The sequence below is a fragment of the Ischnura elegans genome, chromosome 7 (assembly GCF_921293095.1).
Source record: "Ischnura elegans chromosome 7, ioIscEleg1.1, whole genome shotgun sequence".
Taxonomy (NCBI): Eukaryota; Metazoa; Arthropoda; class Insecta; order Odonata; family Coenagrionidae; genus Ischnura; species Ischnura elegans.
The window spans coordinates 43,600,672-43,623,355 of record NC_060252.1 but is presented as its reverse complement, the minus strand read 5'-3'; the positions used below and the strand labels follow the sequence as shown (position 1 = coordinate 43,623,355).

The 22,684-nt window shown below is 39.7% G+C and overlaps 1 protein-coding gene across 1 annotated transcript; it reads right to left on the bottom strand.

Moving 5' to 3' along the window:
- Nucleotides 1-11,616: 11,616 nt before the first annotated feature.
- On the bottom strand, nucleotides 11,617-18,707 carry LOC124162733 (torso-like protein). The gene is made up of 3 exons (XM_046539351.1): nucleotides 18,269-18,707; nucleotides 15,060-15,405; nucleotides 11,617-13,435 (listed from the first exon to the last, which is right to left on the bottom strand). Exons 1-3 carry the CDS (start codon nucleotides 18,625-18,627, stop codon nucleotides 13,040-13,042), a joined length of 1,101 nt encoding a protein of 366 aa, XP_046395307.1. The 5' UTR covers nucleotides 18,628-18,707; the 3' UTR covers nucleotides 11,617-13,039.
- Between the last annotated feature and the right edge of the window lie 3,977 nt (nucleotides 18,708-22,684).

The window sequence follows — 22,684 nt, the reverse complement described above, 5'->3', positions numbered from 1 at the left end:
TTTTGAATAGTTTCGACCCATTACGTTTAGCATACGTGTCGAGAGGTAAAAACATCGAGCTTAAAAATCGTATGGCCAGCTTGCGTTCACCGTTCTCCTGTGTGTGGTGAAAATATGAGTGCCCCTTGCATCTAATGGCGGTAGGCCGAACCTCTACTTCATTCAACCATACTTGGTGAGTGGGTCGAAACTGAACCGTTGGAAGGTGAAGCACGTGGTCCCTCCGGTGCGAAACATTATCCACGTTTCGTTTAGTCCCACAGATTTAGTTTAGTTTCGACCATAAGTAGTTCTGACTCCAATTTCGTTTCGACACTGAGTTTAGCTCCCCGGGTTAATTTCTTTCTCGTTTCGTTTCTACAATTCGCTCCCAGAAACGAAACTATACTGGTTTTGTCTTTCGTTTAGTTAAGATTGCCACCCCTGGTTTTCACCCACCGCGCATTTAAATAGGTTAACAAAAGTCACCACTCGCGTCGCTGACGGACAAAGTGATCCGTGTTTCACGGGAAAATAAAGTATTATTAGGGGTGTTAACTGAAATCTATATACATGATGATCCATCAAATACATAAACGTTCAGTCTTCTCCCTCGCAATTACAAACATTATAATGCAAACTATTGGAAAAAAGTGGATCGCATTGCACTCATCACCGCGCTGCGGATATTTTTTTAAAAACGATCAAAATGCGACCGTAGTGGCAACAGAAAGAAATCAGCCTTCTATGGGATGGAATTGCACCTCTTCTATGAAGTCTCCTTGAGAATAAGAAAGAGTGAACAAAGGAGCGTCGAATTTTGGCCTGTGCTGGCGAGGACCTGTATGGCGGTTCCTGGCTTGACGCCCCAATGGAACAAACCCACGCTCTACTTACGTTCAGCAGCTTATCTCTTTGCTTTCATCGCGGTGGCTTCTGCACCTGCGACCGTCGCCCACGCAACGGAGGGAAAAGAAAGGCAGGAGGGACGCATGAGGTCAAAGGCACCCACTCCGTGTCTGAGTTGCACCGGAAAGAGCCAAGGTCACGCGCGGAAACATATTGCACGCGTCTGCACCTCTGTCGCTCCACGGGAAGGGATGCACTGTTGACAGTGAAACGTTATCCCAAAATAAAACAGCCAGACAAGATTCAACTAGTGTTTTTGACATGGACGGACTAGGAGGGTACGGAGGTGGAGGCCACAACCCCCCTGGTTTTCCAGGAATAATAGGAAATATGGTATTTATGCAGGTGAATGTAACTAATGTACATCAAATGTCAGTGGTGATAGCCAAGAATTTCGTTCGGGGGAGGGGTCCAAGACAAGGGGGAAATTTTTTGAAAAACCGGGCATTAAGTAAAAGGTTTTAAACTAATTTTAACACTTTTCATAATCGAAAAAACTTATTTTGTTAGAGAAATATTTTGTAAATTCCTGATTTTTCAATATTTTGTTTTCAATTATGAAGGACAATAATTGTGTTTTTATATTTTGGGGGGCGGGGTCCGGACCCCCCCTGGCTACGCCACTGTCTAGTGTTCAGGCTTCACTTGGTGAAACGACTTATCTGTTGTGCGAAATAAATCACTTCGTAATGTTCCATAAAACTTTATTTTTCTGACCCTGGGTTTGAATTACTATATAATTACTACTTACTTCTACCCTGATAATGACCATATAGTAGTTGAAACCCAGGGTCAGAATATTACAATTTTATGGAGCATTACAAAGTGATTTATTTCACACTATATGAATGTGACGAAAACAGGCGATTTATCGTGAAATGACACGCTGAGTTACTGAAAAAAATGGTACTTTATCCAAATATTTATTGAGTAACGCTCAACGCGTTTCGACCTTTCATTCGTTTTTAAGTTCACTGTGATATTTCTAAATTCTGGAGCTGTATGTATATTTTTTTTCATGAATGGGGGCGGAAATTTTACAATTTCTTTGTGAAATAAGGAGTAAAAATATCGAAACGCTTTGTACGAAGGTATTTCCATAAGTAATGCACCCAAATTTCCTGACACCACACCCTTTAATTTAGGCAATTCCAATTTTTATAGTATTCACACATCCTTCAGGAAAGCCATTTCACTTTTTTAAATAATCTCCATCCTTTTCAATAGCCTTACGCCACCTTGGAACGAAGGCGTGTATTCCTGTTCGGTAAATCTCATACTCGGTGCGCTGAAAAATGAGATGTGTTTGTGCAGTATAGGGTCTACCGCTGCGTCCACGATCTTCAATATTGGCGTGCCCGTTCTCACCAGATACTCGTTGTGCCCACTGACTAACTGTACTGCGATCGACGTCATCATCTCCATGCAACCTCCTCAACCTTTCTTGAATATTTCGACCGTCTCATTCTCACAACAAAGGAACTCAAGTACAGCGTCTACATTTACATAATACAAGCCGCATAAAAGGCGTGTTGCGGGGAGTGTTAGGACACCACCCGTTTACAGATAAAAAAATGAAGTGCTCTAACGAAGTTGGGACTAGCGTTTATTTAAATCCTTTATGGTTCGGGGGAAAAACAAATTCCCATATCTATCCGTTCGGCAAAACTTCTCTCTTAATTTATCGCTTCTACCGGACCTGGAAATATAGTGTGGCTCGAATATTATGTTCTCTGCGTCGTTCTTAAAGATATCCATTCTCAATTGTTCAAGCAATCTAAGCCTAGCGCGCAGCCTCCGAGTCTCCAGCGGCTCCCAGCCTAGTTAAATGCTATCAGTACTACGAGTATCAGCGCGTTGCTTTCGGCGGACTTCAAATGCATCCGTCATCTTGTAGAACTGCTGCCGCCACGCCACGATCTGTATTGCGTTCAAATAAATTTTAATGGAAGCGGGAAAGATGCTTCTATGCACTTTATTAATTGTAAGTTCCTAGAGTAACAGCTGCTGTGCAAGGAAATATATGTGCATTAGTTTTGGAGTGCCTCTCGTACGTTACTCAATAAATTTGTGGAAAAAGTGCCATCTCTTTTTCGTTAACTCGCCTAGGTGGTTCTCCAATGCAAGTTTCATTTTATTGCAGGAGCTCAACAAATTACGTTTAAAGATAAGTAATTGTAGATTTACTGAAAACCAATTGTCTAAGAATATTGTACGGATTGTCAATGAGAATTATTGCATGCCAGTAAGGCGCCGGTGTGGGTAGGGAACCATTTCCCCCCAAAACAACGACTTAAATCGGTCCCTTTGTTGCGTTTTGGCTGAAAACAACTAAAGCCTTTGCCTTCATGCTATTATTTTCGACTGGAAAGGTTATTTCTATTTAATTTAGTCAATGTGGCCAGTACTTGTTAGAAAACGTAGGGAGGAAAGTTAAAAGAAATTGTAGGAAAATCTCCTTTAACTAAGCATCCCAAATCCAAAATGACGTTCAAGCTCCATAACTGCTGAAATTCAGTTTTAAATCTTGGTTTTACATACTTTATTTTTAAGATTAATGTTCATCTCAACTTTTCTTATCATAATCTGAGGGAAGGATGTGTGTGCGGTAAAGTACATGATACCAAATTTATAGTTGAAAGTGTTACGAAATTCGACTTCCTATCTGTCTATTCTTAGTAAACCCAAGAAATATTAGTAGGGTGCGAGCCCTACCCTAGCATATGTGCCATATTTCGTATTTTACAACTGTCTGAGTGAGGAAACGTACAATAAGACCTGGAGGCACAGAAATATCCAGTCATGCGTATGAGGTAGCTCGTAGGGAATTATGTAGACATGGATAAATATTTGCACTCGCATTTTTTTTGCCGTTTTCATGGGAATTGACCGTTCGTTTTATCCACCCCATTCGTAACGATCTCGCGTTCCACTCAGGTATTTGATTTTTGGGAGCGCAAATGTCTTCATCATTGTGCGGAATCCAATTTTGGTGGTTTGCGTCACGTGTGGTGGCGGTTCGTAATGACTGCCTGAAGTTGACGAGTCATTTCCTTCGCCACTCCCGGAACGCGTGCCATATAACTGCCATTTATGGTTCCTCTCCCCCTCTCTCATCGCCATTATTTGCAGTGGCTTGCCAAAATTTGCCCCAGGAAATTGCTAGGAGCGCGGAATCGTTTTATTTTTCCTTTTGATTACCGTGGGTGTTTCTTGAAAAATGTCGTAAGATTGATGCAGATACCATTGTTGTGGGATATGAAACTTATCTCGATTTATTTTTATGAGGGCCGCTGTTTGTCAAACTGATATTTTTCTGCAAGAATTCTTCTCAAATAAATGCTAAGTTGAGGCATTTATTCCGTCTCGTGGTCTTTTTTGACGGTATTCATGCAAATTAAAGTGGTGTGATTGTTTAGTTGGCAAGTTAATCGAGGACCCAAGATAGTCTCGCGGGGTTACTCTCCCGGGGGCCTGTAAATCTGAGACTTTTCACCCGCACACCTAGAAGGGGAAGGACAGTGGAAGGAAAAAGTATACAAGGAGGCGCCGCCGCAATAGGGATCCCGACGACGCCTTCAGGGAAAGGGATGGAAGGGAAAGGATAGGGTAAAAAGCTGAAAGGTAAATTGTTTGAAGCAATTTACCTTTGAGCCTAAATGGACGAGAGCTTTGTGCGAGTATACACAATACGATTCGGAGATCTCAGCCATTTTGTGAATAATTGTTTCAGACAATTCGTATAATCGCACATTTTCATCCAAACTTAATTATTTATTGTCCTTAAAGACCCGGAATACGAAATAAAATGTAGAGAAGGCTGGATACCCGAGAACAATTGCTTTTATGGTACCTGCAAAGATCATCAAAAAAATGTTTTCGTTGCCATGTCTCGGTAACTAAGGTGGTACGACCGCTGTTTATAGGACAAAAATGCTTAAAATTGTCTCTCTTACCTCCTCCTGAGGTATTGCAGATTCCTCCAGGAACATCCTGTATATGCCAGGGTAGAGGTCACTCCGTAGTACATAATTGTAAGCCACAAACGTGTTATTTTCAGGGATGGCAATAGAAACTAAACTAATGTCAAAACCAGTAAAATTTCAATAGTTTTGTTCCTAGGAGCGAAATGTAGCAACAAAACGAAATGGATTTTAGCCCAGGGAGCTAAACTCAGGGTGGAGACGAAATCGGATTCAAAGTGACTTCGTGTCGAAACTGAACCAAAACTCTGGGACGAAACGAAACGCAGATAATGTTTCGCACCGGAGGGACCACGTGCTTCACCTTCGAACAGTTTAGTTTCGACCCACACACCGAGTACGAAGTATGGTTGAATGAAGTAGAGGTTCGGCCTACCGCCATAAGATGCATGGGGCACTCATATTTTTACCACTAACAGACGCAAACTGGCCATTCAATTTTTAAGCTCAATGTTTTAACCTCTCTTCACATATGTCAAACGTAATGGGTCCAAATTATTCCCTCTCATCCCCCTCCACTTTACTTCTGGGATCGAAACTTAACTATGAGCAGCGGAGTTTTGATTAATTTAGTTTCGTTCCTCGAAACATTTTCGTTTCGTTTTACTTGCATTCCCTGGTTATTTTTAATCATTCGGCTAGTTCATTACCTCTAGCCACCTCGCAATTTGAGGATTTTGGTTTGGGCTATCCGAAGATTTCACCTGGAATGCTTGAAATGTCATCCTAATATTCCAACGCTTCAATGAGAGGAGATTTGGAGGTGTCAGAGACTCGTCTGGACCTGTTCCACTCTCCCTTTTCGAATGCAGCCGAGCCCGTCGTGGAAACAAGTCATCCGCGACAGGAAAATGCCCGCCGAGTTGCGGTCACGGCTGCTGCTACCGGAGATTCACCCCTCAGAGAAGGCGTCGTTGACCGGCGCCTCGGGCGAGAGAATTCATCGGCCAGACTTCTCTCCCTCGGACGATCCACTATGACGAGAACGGCACTAAAAATCTCATTCGTTGAGCTGCATCATGGCACGTGGAATCGGGAAGTAGGAAATGCCTCGGGTGTGTTGAGCTCACAAAGCTCCCAGTCATCTCCATCTATCGCGTCACGTTGATTTTTATGATGCATTAGGGAAAAAAAGGATGTGCATTTTAGCTCATCATGTCTTTTTATGTGGCCCCAAACAGGATGAGGAGCTTTCTTGTGGACAGAAAATGAGAGTTGAACGCCCTCTCTGGCATATGAACTCGACTTAAAAACTTATTCGTGGCATCATGGTGAGATATTTTATTTAAAAAATGCATCACCGAATGATTGAGCAAGTATTTCAAATCCCCAACTCACTGTTTGTCGTTGTTGGCACGCAGCCTTGGAAACAGCAAGAAAGTACGTCTTCGGCGAAATTCCTCATTCATTTGTAGTGTTTTTCGCTTTTTGTGTCGCTTCTAAGTCAAGATTTCGATTGAATTGGCTGAAAATATTTCCAATTTCGAAATAATACTGAAAATATTTCGAATAATTTTGATCACAGTTCCATAAAAAGTTCGTGTTTAATTTTCATTCATCAGCTTCATTTATGCATATCTACTTTTATTCTCTTGTCTAAAAAAAATTAGATATTAGTCCATATTAAAGGCGAACTTGTAAAAAATATTGTTTGTGTGATGAGCCGTTTAAAATACATATTATATTGAATACTAATGAAACGCTTGATTACTGTAACAATAGAGTTCGAATTACCTGGCAATCAATGGCTTGGTGGTGTAACTGGTAGCACGCCTGACCGGCAATCGGGAGATCCGGGTTCGAATCCCGGCTAAGTCAAATATTTTTTCATGGCGAACTTCATCCTTTGGTGTATTTAACTTTGCACCCGTGCGCGTGACTGCGTACAAAGTCACTTGTTCCTTCAGTGCTTCTTAATTTAAAGCCTGGAAGACGGGCTATTCAAATTAAAGTGTGAAAAATTCAGTATCTCAAAACCGGTTTTTCGATTGACCAAGTAGTCATCTAGGAGGAGGTGATATACTTATGTTAAGCCGCCCTGGGCTATAGGCCACTTGAGGTACTCGTATTCAATGTCTTGGCGGGTTAACCTTTCTTTCCTCTCCGTAGATGATTGTTAAGTAAAATAATGTACCTGTTTCCAAGATTGTTTTTCCTATTTTAATACGAGTTTGGATTTTTTTGTCTTATTAAGTTTAATTTGAGCAAATTAGCTTCTGAAATTTAATTGTGCGATTAAAAGTTGATAATGGAATTTGAAATGCATCTGAAATATCAATTTAATGACTTAGAAAATCTTGGGATAACCTTGAGATTTTTTCTCGTCATTGACTCCTATGGCAGTGGAAATTTTGTTGGTAGCGGTGATATCCTGACACCTTTTTGGTGTGAGGATGTTCCAGGTGTCGCGACCGCATCACTTTCCTTCATTGTGTCTTGGCTCCGTTCATTTCATGGTTGGCTCATCTCGAGCACTAAGTACCGTCCGCGGATATCACGGTAAAAGCTCTGCATGATACGCTTACTCTACCCAAATCATTCTTGTTGTTGCGGTCAATTAGGACTTCTTGTACTCATTAAAATGCTTTCATTTTTATATTCATTTTATTTGTCTTCTATTTGCATCGCACAAATAACGGTTGCTTTATCCTTGATTTCATATTTTAAATCAAAATATTGACTATCCACTTCATTAGGAATACAGTTTTCGGCATAGTTTTAAAATGAATACCGTGAAGGAACTCTGCGATAAGTTATCTTTTTAAGATTGTTTTATTTATACATTCTTGTTTCATTAGGACTTCTTGAACACTTACAAATGCTTTCATTTTAAAATTTATTTTCCCTTTCATCGAATTCTTACGTACAAAAACCGAATGCATTATCCTTGTTTACAATTTTCAATCATGACATTGATCCGCTACATTTTAAATGCAATTTTTGGCTTTGTTCTACATTGAATGCCGTTTAAGAACTCTGTAATAAGGTCTCTTTTTGCATTTTTACCCCTGTCCGATTTTCAAAATCACTCCCATTCCCTGCACTCACGTCGACTCCCCGATTCGTTAAAAGGAAGACGTTGACTACTGTTGTGCGGTTTAATTGAAAAAACGAGACGCCGCGACATGAAACGGAATCACATTACTGTGGCTACTTATAGTCTAACATTTTGCCAATGAGTTGATACGCGTAGGTTCGTTTTTCTTTTTCAGAACATTACGGAGGCTTTGTAAAATAAAAATTTAAATTAACTAGTGTAAGTATAGCAAGAATAACTTAATTATAATACCAACTGATGAGAATGGTTTTCAAAAATATAAGAAATTGTTCTATAAAAAAGAAATATTTTTCCTTCCTCCTTTTTTCCTTTACCTTCTATTTAGGTCACTTCTGGAGCTGTACTTAATTATTTTCCATGAATGTAAAATAGAGTCGGAAGTAAATTGGATGGATTGGATTTTAATACAAGTGAAAATTAATTTTAAAATGAAAGTATTTTCACGAGTTCAGGAAGTCCAAACGATACGAGAATGTAGTAGGCGCACGTAAATGGTGAGGAATGATGCACGTCAAGCGGAAATACATTGTGTTAGAACTTAGAATGATGTTTCTTCCTCTTCCGTTCGAACGTGGGACTGTGTTTTTATGTTTAAAGCCCTTCCTTAAACAAGCAGGTACCGGTATTGAGAATGAAATAAAACTGTATCGACTACCTAGTGGGAAAAATATCATAATTAGTGGTAGATTCATTCTAACGGAAGCTCATGTTATCCGTTTATCCGTAAACGTTTCAGGACGTATATTCATATTGGCAAGTGTCTGGGGGTCACATCTCTGCAATTTTCGCAAAAAAAGGCGAAAATAGGCTATTAGCCTAAACGTGGGTTATTTTTTCGTTCGATCTTGGATATGTCTGTCTATTTGTTCAAAATAATTTTTAAAATATATTTAAGATATCTTCAAGGCGTTGCTAAGATACCGAATTAAGAGAAACATTTATGATCCTGAAATAAAAAGAGCCCATTTTCATCTTACAGCACGTGAACTTTTTCATCTCTTTCAAAGGTACTGCAGCTTGTCAATTTGAAACTGTTTTAAAAATAGTTTTTGGAAAAGAGTGAAACTTTTGGTGAAATACTCGTTGCTGTTTCAGTAGCTAATAAAGATATTTTTTGGCTTAGATCGTCTCTTTGGTCATTCCTTCCAATATCAGAATTCCTTTGTATTGACATTTTCAGCTTTTACTATAAGACACGACCACCCCCACCCAAGGGAAACGGTTATTACAGAAATGGAGGAAAATACCTACAACTCAAAATGAACTGACGCCAGAAATAGCTCTTTCGCCGATTGTTGATTGCAATTTAACAAAATTTCTAAACAAAATTTTTCGTAAGACTGCCAAGATCTGTGGCCACCAGTTTTATCCTAGTTATGAAAGGGCTAGACGTAAAAAAATCTTCATACCCAGAGGGGATATCAGTGGTAGAAAAAAATGGGCTTCTGAACCTCAATCATCATAGCATCAATGCAGCCTCGCGCATCATAGCATCAATGCCAAGATACAGTGATGCTCATGGGGTGCACGATTTGCCTTCCGTGGTGTCTGCGTACATTTTAATGCCAATGTATTTTTTTTTAGGTTGAATTTTATCCCTTATTTTTCTATATTTTTACCGTTTTTGTAATGATTTCCATTTACAATATGTAACTATTTTATGGATCATAATTTTTTACTACGCTTGAGTTCATTTCTTAAATTTAATACCCTACCTTGATGTCTCGTTTCAGATACGTATTTGGATTAATGTATGTTTTTTAATCTATACAGTTTTACTGACAGGCTTCGTTGACTGTTGATTCCATTTTAAATGGTAAGGAAGGTAAAATTGTAATGCAAATATCACAAGAGAAAACGGGGATTACATGAAATATGATTTTTTCATTTGTGTGATCGTGCATTTTTTATTTTCTTTGAAGAATTCTTATTCCAGTTTGGGTTTCTTCCGGTTTAAAATAATTCATACTCATCGTAAATTCAGCGCTCCTTATGAGCATGAAGTGATTATGACTATAGTTTATAGTCTTGCTCACGTTAATCATTCGTTGAATTCATCGACAACCAGTGTATCAACGATAAATTTTAAACATGGAAGAAATTTTTAGTTTTTATTTCATCTAAATAATTTTATTTGGTTTTGTCACAGCTTTTATCGTATTAAATATTTCCCAATTCGTTGGCTGAGTCATTCCCTCATTAAAACTAAAATAATTCCTCTCTTTTCGCCAATATTAAAATCGATTTATCCGCATTAGTCTGTTCCTGTTATAAATTTTTATATTTCCATGGCTCCGAGGAAGTCATTTTATTCCATTACTCTTTCTTATTATAGATATTGAATTGGTCATTCAAGGAGTGCAAAGAAAACTCTAACAATTTTTTTAAATATTTAATAAAAATCATTAAATCTGAAAAATATTCATACATCATATTGTTAAAGTTTTATACAGTGTGTTATCTTAATTGGCCCTTAAAGTTTGCACCTTATCGGTGGCTCTGGGATTTGCATAAACCTACATAAATACCCTTTTTGTACGTGAGCGAGTCTATGAGGTCCGCAATAAGTTAGGTTCATTCTTAATCCCAATCCCTCAGTAAAGTTTGATAAAGTTGAACGCTTCTGGGTGAAATATGAATGCTAGGTAATATTCATGTGGCTTAAGCTGATAGAGCTTGCAAGAACATGAAACTGTGTCAATAGCTTGTATAGAACGGAGTAAAAGTGGGTTCAGACGACCTGGTGACCGTTTTCTTCGAATTAACCATCTCGCCTTCTCTTTTATGAGGTAAGTTTAGGAACTCACACCGTAAAAATCCTCGGTGCAACGCATTACCTCTTGTTAAGCTTATTGCGGATCACCTTCAAGCTTCAACCGGAGTTTCCCAAGTTCAGGCGGATTGGCATGAAGTTGGAAGCGGGTGGTGTTTCCGTCCTTGATTCGTAGAAATATACTGTCCTCATTCGAATATGGGATATTTCGTTATGGTCACGGTCGAGTCTAGCGTTTAAAATTGGTAGTAATATACCGTGCGTTGAGAAAGCCCGTTTTAGATGCTGCATAATATTTCAATCTTTATGTGACTAGTCGGGTATTAAAAAGTTTTTATACCGGTTTTTGGTTTGATAGAACAAGGGACGAACTTGGCCTTTGCGACTATAATCCAATATGAATAAATTATTTAAGCTTTTGACATGCTTAATTAATTTTGGAAGATTTTTAGTGGGTACTATTTCCTTCTACTTTACCTGCAATCATGCGATGAGCTTACAATTAGCCGTAATATATGTTTCTCAGTATAATAATGTAATGGTTGAGGATTTAGCAAAAACTACATATTAAGATCCAAAATATCCGAAATTTTTGCACCTTCTTTTCTTAATTAAGCGTATTGTATGTGACGCTTACATCAGTCAGTCTTACAAGATTGTCTGAACATTCGCAAAATCTGATGTTTTTCTTGGCCCACCTTAGATCCAAAAATTTAACATGCTACTCAATTCTTTTTCTAAACTGATTTTGGCATCAGGAATTACTGCCATTATCGAGGTCTTGTTATGAAGCTATCGTTGATAAATGCTCTAGTTACTGAAGCTGCGGTCGGTTCGTGTGTCCGTAAAAAGTATGGAGAAAGTTGTCAATGTTTGATTTTGATGCGGATGTGAATTATTTTTGCAAAATTTTGTCTCGTACGTTTAATTAGTAATTCCGTTGAAAACTAAATTATATATAAAAGACATGGTTTTAGGGTTGGAACAAGATTTGATCTTTTTTGTCGCATTGAGATAAAACCTTTCGTGAGGCTGAATCACTTGGAGCTACTTTTTTTGCCGGTCTCTTGCCTCGTTTTTCCATTTTTCGGAGCAATTGATTTCACTTGCGCAACAGCATTACTCCGTAGTCTTTTCACAATCTTGGTTGCAATTTCTCGTGACAAAATGTTCTTTAAAAAATTCCTTGTTGAGGCACTAAAATTATTAAGCAAGCTCAAGTATTATTTATAAGCTCCCATAGCGTTTCAAGATTGCAAGGTTCGTTACAAAAATCCCCAGAGCGTTCTGAAACAAGGCCAAGTATAGACTGATTCAGAAACAGGAGCACGTTCCTGCTTTTAACCATAACTATGTAGTGCAGGCGTAGGGTATTACGTGATACACGTTTTTAACCAGTCACCTCCTGCCAAAGACTATTGAATTGATTTCGCATGGTATTTTCTGTACGTATATTCAGTGTTTACATCATTCGGGCAAACTGTTGGTTTTTACCCAGTTCGAAGAGTTTTCAACCGACCGCCATCCATCTTTTGTGAGTGGCCACATTGACGATTTGCAGCGCCAAGGAAAATTCCAAGAGTTTAAAGAAGTTATTTAAGTGTACCGGGAGCAGCCTCGGTGATAACTTAACGGATTCACCCGCAATGCGCAAATTGTGCGAAAATTTCATGGAGGAAAAACCATTCTCCTCGACCCGAATTCGATCCCGGATGCTCCATTTCTGGTCAAGTGCTTCAGCCAGTTAAGTTACCGAGATGTCTTTCCCCTCTGTGGAAATTTGTGGACTATATTTTCGCACGTTTGCATTGCGGGTGACTCCGTAAAGTACACTGTGGGGAGTCCCGGTATACTGAAATCAGTCAAGAACGAACATCTCTAATGTTCAAAGTTCGGGCTTAGCTCTCCGGCTGTGGCGCAGTGCGCAAGACTTGGATTGCTAGTCGCATAATATGCTCAGCAGTCCGGACCACCTTGTCCGGTATAGCCCACAAATTTCTGCAGAAGAGTGTCACGCCTAGGTATGTTAGTTAAAAACCTCTTTGGGCTACGATGCCGCTCCAATTTTTGGGTGGCTCCAACGTTTCCCGACTGAATCTGATCGCTTTTTCAAGGGAATCTGAAAAAATTATTTATAACCCAAGCCCAAAACGTTTTTAACTAACATTAAGAGTACCCGCGAATTTAACAAAGAATTGTGACGCCTCGGTAGTTTAACTGGCTAGAGCACTCGACTGGAAACGGGGGGATTCGGGTTCGAATCCCGGTCAAGGTGAATGATTTTTTCCTTGTGAAATGTACGCACAATGATGAGAATTGTTGTAATTCAGGATGAAGTCACACGTTAGCATCCCACAGCGCCAATCTGTTCCTCAACACTTCCTCAAACCACTCTCTTCGTTCCTTGCTCCGGATCGAGGGCCCAATGGACCTGAGTTCGAGCCTCAGAAACACCCCGTCGGACATCACCCCTTCCAGCCTTCTTCTCAAGTCGGCGTTTCGGAAGCACTTCAAGATGGTTGAGTGCGGCACGGACATGACGTGGTCTTCGAGGTTCTCCTCCACCCATTCCCTCAGAGTCGCATTGCCGCTGGCCACTTGAACCTTCCCGAGATGCACCGCGAACAGAGGGGATAGAATCGTGGACACGATCCTCAGTTTAAAGTTGCCCATTCCACGTCTGATCATGATTTCCTCGAAGTTTCTGTGTACTGAATGATCGTAGACGAACACCTGAAATTGGATAGAAAATTAAATTTTTTGCCATACTTTGTCATGCGTTCATGAACAGGAATGAGCTTATGAGAGGATTGGTATGTAAGGGTTTTAAGAAAAGTTTGGTGAAGAGTCTGATCTGGAGTTTAGCTCTTTACGGTGCAGAAACGTGGACACTAAGGAAGGAGGACGAGAGAAGACTGGAGGCATTCGAGATATTGGTATGGAAAAGAATGGAGAAAGTAAAGTGGAATGAAAGGAGGAGGAACGATGAAATGGTGGGTGAAGAAAGAGGGCTTCTAACTGAGATACGAAGGAGGCAGAAGGAATGGATGGAGGGAGTTCTTAGCGGGAAGGGGATGTTGAAAACAGTGTTAGAGGGTAGAATGTTGGGTAAACGAGGGAGAGGAAGGAGGAAAGTTGGATTTTTAGATACAATGAAAGGGATGAGGCCTTATGGTGAATTGAAGAGGGAAGTACATGAACGGTGCGGAGACTACCAGAATACTCCAAGCCAACTTGCCTTGATCGGTAGAATAATTTAATAGTACGATTACTTGGCCATCACTCTTGCAAAAACATAAGTAGTAAAGCTCATATTTTACCCGATATCTATAATCCCTGATTTTATTGCATAAAAGCGCGCTCGTGTACCCGGTTACCCAATTTGTGTAAAATTAAAAAAATGTTAATTGTTCCCAGGAATATTTTGCCTTAAGCTCCCGGATCCTCGTGGTTTTGCATTTTGAATATATCAAAATATTTTGTCAACACGATAAATAACTGTTTGTCAGCTGTTTTAAAATGTGACCTTTCCAGCCTCGCTCTGGTTACCTGGGTACCCACGCGTACTTACTTCACTCCGTAAACTTCAAAGCTAATATTTTGTAATACTCATGCTAATTATCATGAAAATCGTGAAATATTCAATAGTTTAAGCAACTTAAGTTTCCTCTGTGATATCTGGCTGAGGTGAGTGATTTAACATGCATGCAGTAATTTATTTGCCATATCGTTTAACATTATACCGGTTCTAATTTATGAAGACGCATATATCAAGAAGTGGGTTGACCCTAATCTTCCAAAGAATGGTTTTAGTTTCTGAAAGTTGATGGTACTTGATCACACAATATTTGACCTTGCCGAATCGCGGTTTAAAAATGTCTGTATCTTGTCATAGAAAATTGCTCTTTTTTGGTGCGAAACTCCGATTGTTTTTCGATCTATATAAAGCCTTGAAAGTTTACAACTTCTTATTAAAGTTCTCTTATTTTATATTCATATGTCATTTTTTGCTCTAATGTATCTTCTTGTGTCTAAATTTTCCAATTAAATATAGTAATCTGTGTATTATGAGCTCTTTAGTATAGGATAACCACAATATATTCGTAATTGAAAATGTCCAAGTACGAGTACAATAAATCATATTATAATTATTGTCATTGTTCAGGTTTCTGCGGAAGAATTTGCGGTAATGAGTATAACTTTTAGCGATATTTTTACTAATGAGTGTCTTGATTTTGATCCGGTTAAATACTGATGATAACAAACCCAATCTCTCACCTCAACTAAAATTTACCTAACTACTAAAACTATAATATTTGCCAAAAATGCGCCCATAGCTGAATTGCTAGTGTCTTACCTGGTAAAGCGATTCTCCCGTGGCGTATGAGGCTATGTAGTGCGTCCCGTATCGCCTGAAAAATCGTTGGACGCTGGCTTTGTCGCCAGGTATGATGGTCTCCGTGGCCTCGCTGACCCTCCGGTTGAAGGCGGGCTCCTCCGTGGTCAAGAATCTGCCGAGAACGGAGAGGCCCTTGACGTACCACTTCCCCGCCGATCGGTTCCTGGAGATGCTCACAAAGACGTAGCGGTGCTCTCCTTCAGCGAAAGACTCCTCGATGCCCAAATGTCTCGCCATATCCCTCCGCTCCCACATACCAGCGAACACCTTCCACGCTTCAGTATGACCGTCTATGGAGAAGTGCCTGGAGACGATAGCGAAGGTTACATATCATTTTTAAAAGCATGAAAGAGTTCATCTACATACTACCCCGCAAGCCGCCTAAAAAGGCGTGTGGTGGGGGGTCTCAGGACACCAGCCGTCTACATATTAAAAGCAAATGCTCAAACAAATATATGACTACCGTTTATTTAAGTCCTTTATAATTCAGGGGAAAAACTAATTCGCATATCTATCCGTTCGGTAAAATATCTCTCTTAATTTATCGCTTCTGTCGGACTTGGGCATATGGTGGGGCTATAAGATGATGTTATCCGTATCGCTATAAAGATATCTCTATTCTCAATTGTTATAAGTTATAAGATCTATTATCAATTGTTCAAGCAATCTAAGCCCAACGAGTATCCTCCAAGTCTCTAGCGTCTCCCAGCTAAAATCACTTACGTTGATGAAATTGGGATCATTCCCCGTCGTCCCAACATAAAAAGAAATATTTTGAAACCGAACCTCTCAGATTCCTTTCAAAGTGGTCAATTATAAAGACAGAGTTTTTTTACCTGAATCTGAGTACCAGAGGTTATTGGGACAGAATAACCAAAGAAACAATAGATATGCTTCATTCCATTTACATGTGGAACTCGATTATAAAAAGGTGGGAGAGCCAACAAAAATACGAACCAATCAGGGACCTCCTAGGTGAAGGAAGAGGTATATGTATACCGGAACACTATTGACGTAGGAAGTCTCTTAACGAAACGTCGGCTTTCTTTCAGATCCTTACCCGGCTTGAATCCCGAGAAAAATTCATTTTGGTCATTTTTAGTTACACTTGCAAGTAATGGAAAGATGTGTTTTAAACTTTTATCCAATAAGAAATTTACAGGACACGAAATTCGGAAAACTTCTTAACAGTTGAACTTTCCTACCTATAGATGAACTATTTTAGCTTCAGTTGCAATAAATGTATGCATTTATGCTCTAATTTTCGAAAAGAGAATAACTAGAGCTAACTTATTGCAAAGCGGCCTTTTTGTATGAATTTTTCGACTCAAAGTTATTGACCAAAAGTTTGACCCTGAATCTCTCAAATAACCCTTTGATTTTTTAAACAATTATTGTATGTTGTTGTATTGAACAATGTATTAAGTTCTCCTAATTCTCCTAGAACGGCTAAGTTGTGACATCATCCCCAATAAAATATATTACTTATTCACTGTAACATCACAAATACTACAGCTATGCCGTCATTGACTGTTTAATTTTTTTAAGTTGTAGAAAATTGTATTTTTATAACTCGTTGGGGTCACTGAATATACGCACTTTGAAAGGATTCAGTGAAAACGGGGTTCAGCGGGTACTGTTTTAACTCAACTGAAACGAAGAGGGTACTCAGGAAAAATCGACGTATTTTATGCCATAAATAATGAAAGCAGCATCGGAGAGTTTCGTTATGCAGTTTATTTTCAGAAGTAGAGCTAATTAATTTCATGATTTAACTTTAAAAAAACATCAATTCGCCTGCTTCCATTTGAATCCTCCTCCAGAAATTAATATAAAGGGCAGGAAAGTGATTAAATATGATGATGTTTTGATGACAGTGTTGGCGTAATCGGCTCATCAACTCATTTCAGAGGAATGGTGAATCAGGCATTAAGCAATCCATATTCACAGATAAAATTTAAAATCATTGGACTTCCAAGAACAATGTCAAGGACGTACCTTATAAGTTTATATTCTATTACCGTCTAAAACGAGCTTTTAAGGTTTGTTGGACGTAAGTGTAATAAAATTGATTTTATTTTCAAAAAGCGGTGCTTTGCGCTGTTAACGAGATTATATTCTCCTAAATACGGTATTAAATAGTTCCATAAAAGTCGATATGGATGCAAAGTTATGCTGGATTTCTTTTCACGGTGAATTTAATTTTTTTCCTGCAAATTTACTCTCTAATCTCTCCTTCGAAATCATGAATAAAATTATGATTTGGAGTCAACTTGCGTATAATAGTGAGTCAATGTTAATTAGACCGTATCTTCGAAATGAATCGGAAACTTATTGAAAGTGGTTTAGGCAGCTGCTTAAGGGGTCAAGGGCTTATTTAATAGTGGGAAGAATTTTCGTAAGCGGACATTAGTGTGAACATAAGAAGCCTTTGTGAAAGGGAAAGAAGGGATGCCCGTCGCAAAGGGAATTGCATCATGTTAGAAGATGATTTTCCTTAATGCAAAAAGCTGGGGTTGTCTAGGAACTACTAGCTGATAGGAATAATATAAGAGTGCCCGAGAAGCCAAGGGTTTCAAGTTTAATTTTTATGATTTTGAAGATAAGAGCAGATAGTTGTTGGTGGGGTACACAATATTGCTGTGTAAAAGTGAATCACTGAATATACATATACGTACTTACCTATTAGTTTGTATATGTTGTACCCTTGTATCCCTTTGATACAATAAAATTGTGTACCTCGCCAACCATTATCTGCTCTTATCTCCAAAATTTTAAATATTGCACTTGTATCCCTTGGCTTTAGGATCCTCGTATGATAAAATGCTTTCCCGGAGAACAACTTTTGTAATTGTTCGTGTTACAAACCGGGTCAGCTTCTTCATGTCTTTTTCGCAACGAAAAGAACTGTATGTTTCAGGCTAGATGTGGTGGAACCTTCCCATCGTCAGTGAAAGGAATCTTGCAGGATCCACTTAAAAGGCGGAATATTAGGAGATTTTTCGCGCCGAACTTGCAAGATATTTTTCAAACATTTCGATGTGCCACTGGTCCATTTTCATCGTGCATCTCGGAATCCGAGTGACCTATTCATGTGTGAGGAACCCTAGATGATTTCACCCAAAAACAGAAGCAATCGCCAATTTGCGGAACTTCAAGGGACTAGCCTGAAATATTCCCTCATGACGTCCTCAATGGAGTTGCAGAAAGACATCCTGAACTCCCATCCGGAGATGTCCTCTTCAGGCGGCTTGTTGATCTCCCTGGCCGGATGCACCTTGACGAAGACTTCCTGCGCCGGCTCCTTGAAGATCCAGGCACTGTCGGAGACATCGTTGTGGACTGGAGTGACTTTGATCGTCTGCACCAGCGACCCGTACTTCCTGAACACGTTGATTGATCTTCCACTGGATACGTCGATCCTGTTGGGCAGCTGAGACCCCGAGGCCCGGAGAGGTACCGCGACCAACGCTGACAGGATGAAGACTAACAGGATGGACCTATGTCTGTGCGTCTTCACAGCCATCGGGCGTGTTCAAAGCGATTGGGACGCCCCTAGGCGGAAGATGACGAGGTCTCCCGCCTTCCAGGCGCTGAGGGAGTACCTTATCTCATTTGTTTTTCTCTCTCCCGGCGGTGTAGGGAGGCGCCTGCGGTGACTGTTTGCTCTAAGCGTTGTTTGTGCGTGAAATAGAGGCAGCAGCGCTAAGGTAATTACCTTCGCACTGTTAATTGCACGGAACAAAATATAGCTGCCGAGAAAAACAGAGGAGCAAGACGGTGTCCGTTTTTTAAGGCTCCGTGTTCGCAGGGACGCCGACTTGCAAAAAATATTGCTGGGGCCCAAACCGGGGATCTTGCCCCGGAAAATTTTATAAGTAGTGAGTTTAAAGATTTTTAAGCATTTAAATAAATTTAAGAGTCAAATGATCAACATTAGAACCCTGATAACTCGAATCTCGATATCTAGACACTCCGGGGAATATCGACAAGCCTGGCACATTTTTTCCTCACACCCATAACGAATTTTTTAGGGGGCTCGGCCCCCCTCCGGCCCCACGGAGTCGTTATTATTATAAAAATTCGTTACGGAATCGGCGCCACTGCGTGCTCGCAAACATGCAGTATTGCGTGCGGAAATATGAGAAAATTTTCTGTCTAAATTCTGGGAAAATTCTTCTACGTTATATAAAACTTATTTCCGACCACTGACTGATTCACAAAAATTTAGGGGTGATCGAGACAAGGTACAACAAAAAGTCATGGAATTTACCTCCTCTAAAATCGTCTGAAACCCTTGGAAAAGTTTTCGAAGTACTAAATTTTCTAGTGTTGTCGCGTGCCTCTATGACTTTACTTTATGGGGTTTAAAAAATCTATTTTTTTTAATGCCATTTTTCGTATCTAGACCACATAATACCTCGAGTAACCAATGTTCAGACCGATCAGTAACATTAAGTTAAGACATGGGAATTTTATACATTCTGAATCTAGAATCCAGTTGGCAGTTCCCTCTCCTGTGCCACCTCGCATCTCCACGAAGTTTTTTCTTTGCAGATGTCCGAAGGCCTAATTCGGGATTCCAACCCTTCGGTCAGCAGCCCTGAGTTCTTGACTACCACGTTCCATAGTCTGTTGTCTATTTTAGCACAAATTCATAGAATATTTTCCTGCTGACGGATTTAGACTAACTTAGTTCCTCACACTTATGCTGTAGTAGAGAAGACCACAAGAATAAGAATAGGAATATAGACTGCAGGACCGATAGATTTAAGATGCCTTTTTTCCGCGTACAATAATGGGTCATAATGCCTGCGATTGTTTGGAAATAGGATAGCTTGACTCAGACTAGGTATAATAGGGTCTGCATGTATAGTTAATAACTTACTGCATTTGTCGATATCTGCATGCATTTCGTGGCTTGTTATAACTCATGAATGAATCACTTACTACGCTAGCTTTTTGTTTTCTATAACCAACTAATAGCTTTATTTTCATATTTCTTTCCTTAGCACCCTGGTCTGACCGCGCGTCGTTGTCCTGTGTGCTTGGCCTGTATCCGCCAAGCGAGGGTGTGTCTGATTAAGGCTGGGATAAGGGCTGCATGCCTGGTGTGGAATCATCCCGGGCCACACACCCTAGTGGTGGCTTGAGCGGTACTTCGTAGATATAGATGTGAGTAATAATCCTATGTATTGCGTGAAGAGTATAAATTATCAGCTAAGTCAGAATTTGTATGATAATAGTCGGTAAAAAAATTGTTAGATTTATGAAGTAAAAATTTGCTAGATACATCTAAACGGCCCTTTTTTGATCACATACTCTGACTAGATTTTATGCTAGCTAGTAGCTGTATGTACGGGAGTAAAATTTAGCAACCTCATATTCTGCATCAATTCTGAACTGTCCTTATCGGTTAGGGAATTTTATCGCGCACCCCGGAGTCCCAACCGAAGCAAAGGTCTGTCTATCCACGAGGAGAGATAAGCGGTGATGTGTACGCCGTTGACATACTGTAGTCCCCGCCTACCGTTATAAAAGCGTAACTGCGTATCCTGTTGACTTAACCTCCTAGTTTGTACACTCGAACCGATTTTTTAAACAGAATTAAAATGCTATCATTAAGGGAGGAGGTTATTAAATTTTAGAAAAATGAAATGGATTTATCAACCAAAGTTGCCATGGTGTTTTTATAATTACGGATGTTATTTATGGCGGAAAAATTGACCAATTTTTTTTATTATTTTTAACTCGAATGCATGCTTTTTTCATTTACTTATAAACTTATTATTTTATATCCATAAAATTAAATTTCAATTTTATAACAATCAGTATCTTATGCAATTTATTGTCCGGTTTAGGTAAATTTTTATCATCATTGGATATAATTTGAATGTTTTATTCATTAAACATTCATTATTTATTTACTACATTTAGTATTAGAGCGAGGCATGGACTATGATAACAGCAGATAAGTCAAAAGTGAAATAATTCGAAATTTGGTTTTGCGGAAGAATGATTAAGATAATAATGGATGGACCGAGCGATTAAGAAAAAGTCCTATAGAGAGTGGGTGAAATGAGAAGTCTTCTAAAACGCTTAACATATCAATCGGCCACATCTCGAAGCATCATGGCCTGATATTTGAATCGAACGAGACGAGATACGACAAAAAGTCTTGGGATAAACCACCTCCAAAATAAACTGTAACGCGAAGAAAAATTGTCGAAACACTAAATTTTCTATCTGCTAGTAGTACAGTGTTGTCATCTGCCTCCATTTTCTCTAATTTTTGGGGGACAAAAATTGATTTTTCAAACATTTTTCATTTTTCTAATCAAGACCACGTGATACGTCGAGAAAACAATTTTGAGACCGATTGGAGCACTTTTAATTTTGGCCAAATAGTGCTACTTCACTATTTCATGAATTACTATCTGAACGGCGATGAAAGATACGGTGTTACGCCATAGGGTTCAACTAAAATTTTTAGAACTGGCAGAGTGACCAGAAAAGGTCATTGGTATTTTTCAGGTTTCTAAGGTGGCAGAGCCCTTCCATAAATTATTAAGGTTGTAATAGAGGAGAATATCGTAAATATGGAAAGGTTAGCTGATAGAGGAATGTGGTGTAGAACTGCGTCAAAGTAGTCTTCGGCTGACGTATGATGATTATTCCTGAAACACTTTTTCAATTGTGTTCCTTGAGGCCTGTCCTCCATCTATGATAGAGATGTCAATAGCAAGAGCATTTGTAAATTTGACCGTTTTTCATAAAATAATCTCGATACAGCAGGGTGTAAGCCATTGCGTGACTCACTACGCCTCTGATTTCAACGGCTGGCTACCATGTGCAGCATTTCAGGCCACACGGACAATAATGGGCGGACTGCCGTTAGCGGGGTACAGCATGGTTAAGTCACCGTGACTCGGAAATCGGGGGGGGGGGGGGGGGGGGAGGGTAAGGTGAAGGAATCAGTGTGATAGTGGTTTGAGGGGTGCCACGACCCCTCATAGCGGATGGAACACTTGTGTGTAGTGGGAGAGAAAATGAATGAGCCGGATTGTGAACTTTGTTTGCCGTATATGGAGCGCGCAAAGCTCTGCTCACATTCAGTGCTGAGTTTTTACCTTCCGTGTGATCATGGGTTGTAGGCTGATTATACGGATATTTTTTCCCTCTAATTTTGGAGGCCAAGTGTGATCCATTTCTTCCTATCACACGAAAGAATTATTTTCTTACTACCTATTACGGCGTGGCAACTAAATAGGATACTCATTAGCATAATTTGTCGTGATTTTATCCATAAGTATCGTATTTAACCCAGTCAATGTTGCATTTGAACTTCGGAACATCACCATAGGTCGTAGATTGGTGCAACGCTGCTCAAACTCCGCTTTTCTGTACTATAGCCTTGAAATAACCAGTACTTCTTCTCTCTTAAACGTACTTTATGACCTGTCCTATGTAAGTCACTCTGGGCCCTCCTTTGCCATTAATCCCAGCCACTTGCCCTTCCACGGTGGTCTTCATCAGACTATCACATATACATTACGAGGTGCCGTGCAAGTCACCACCAGGGT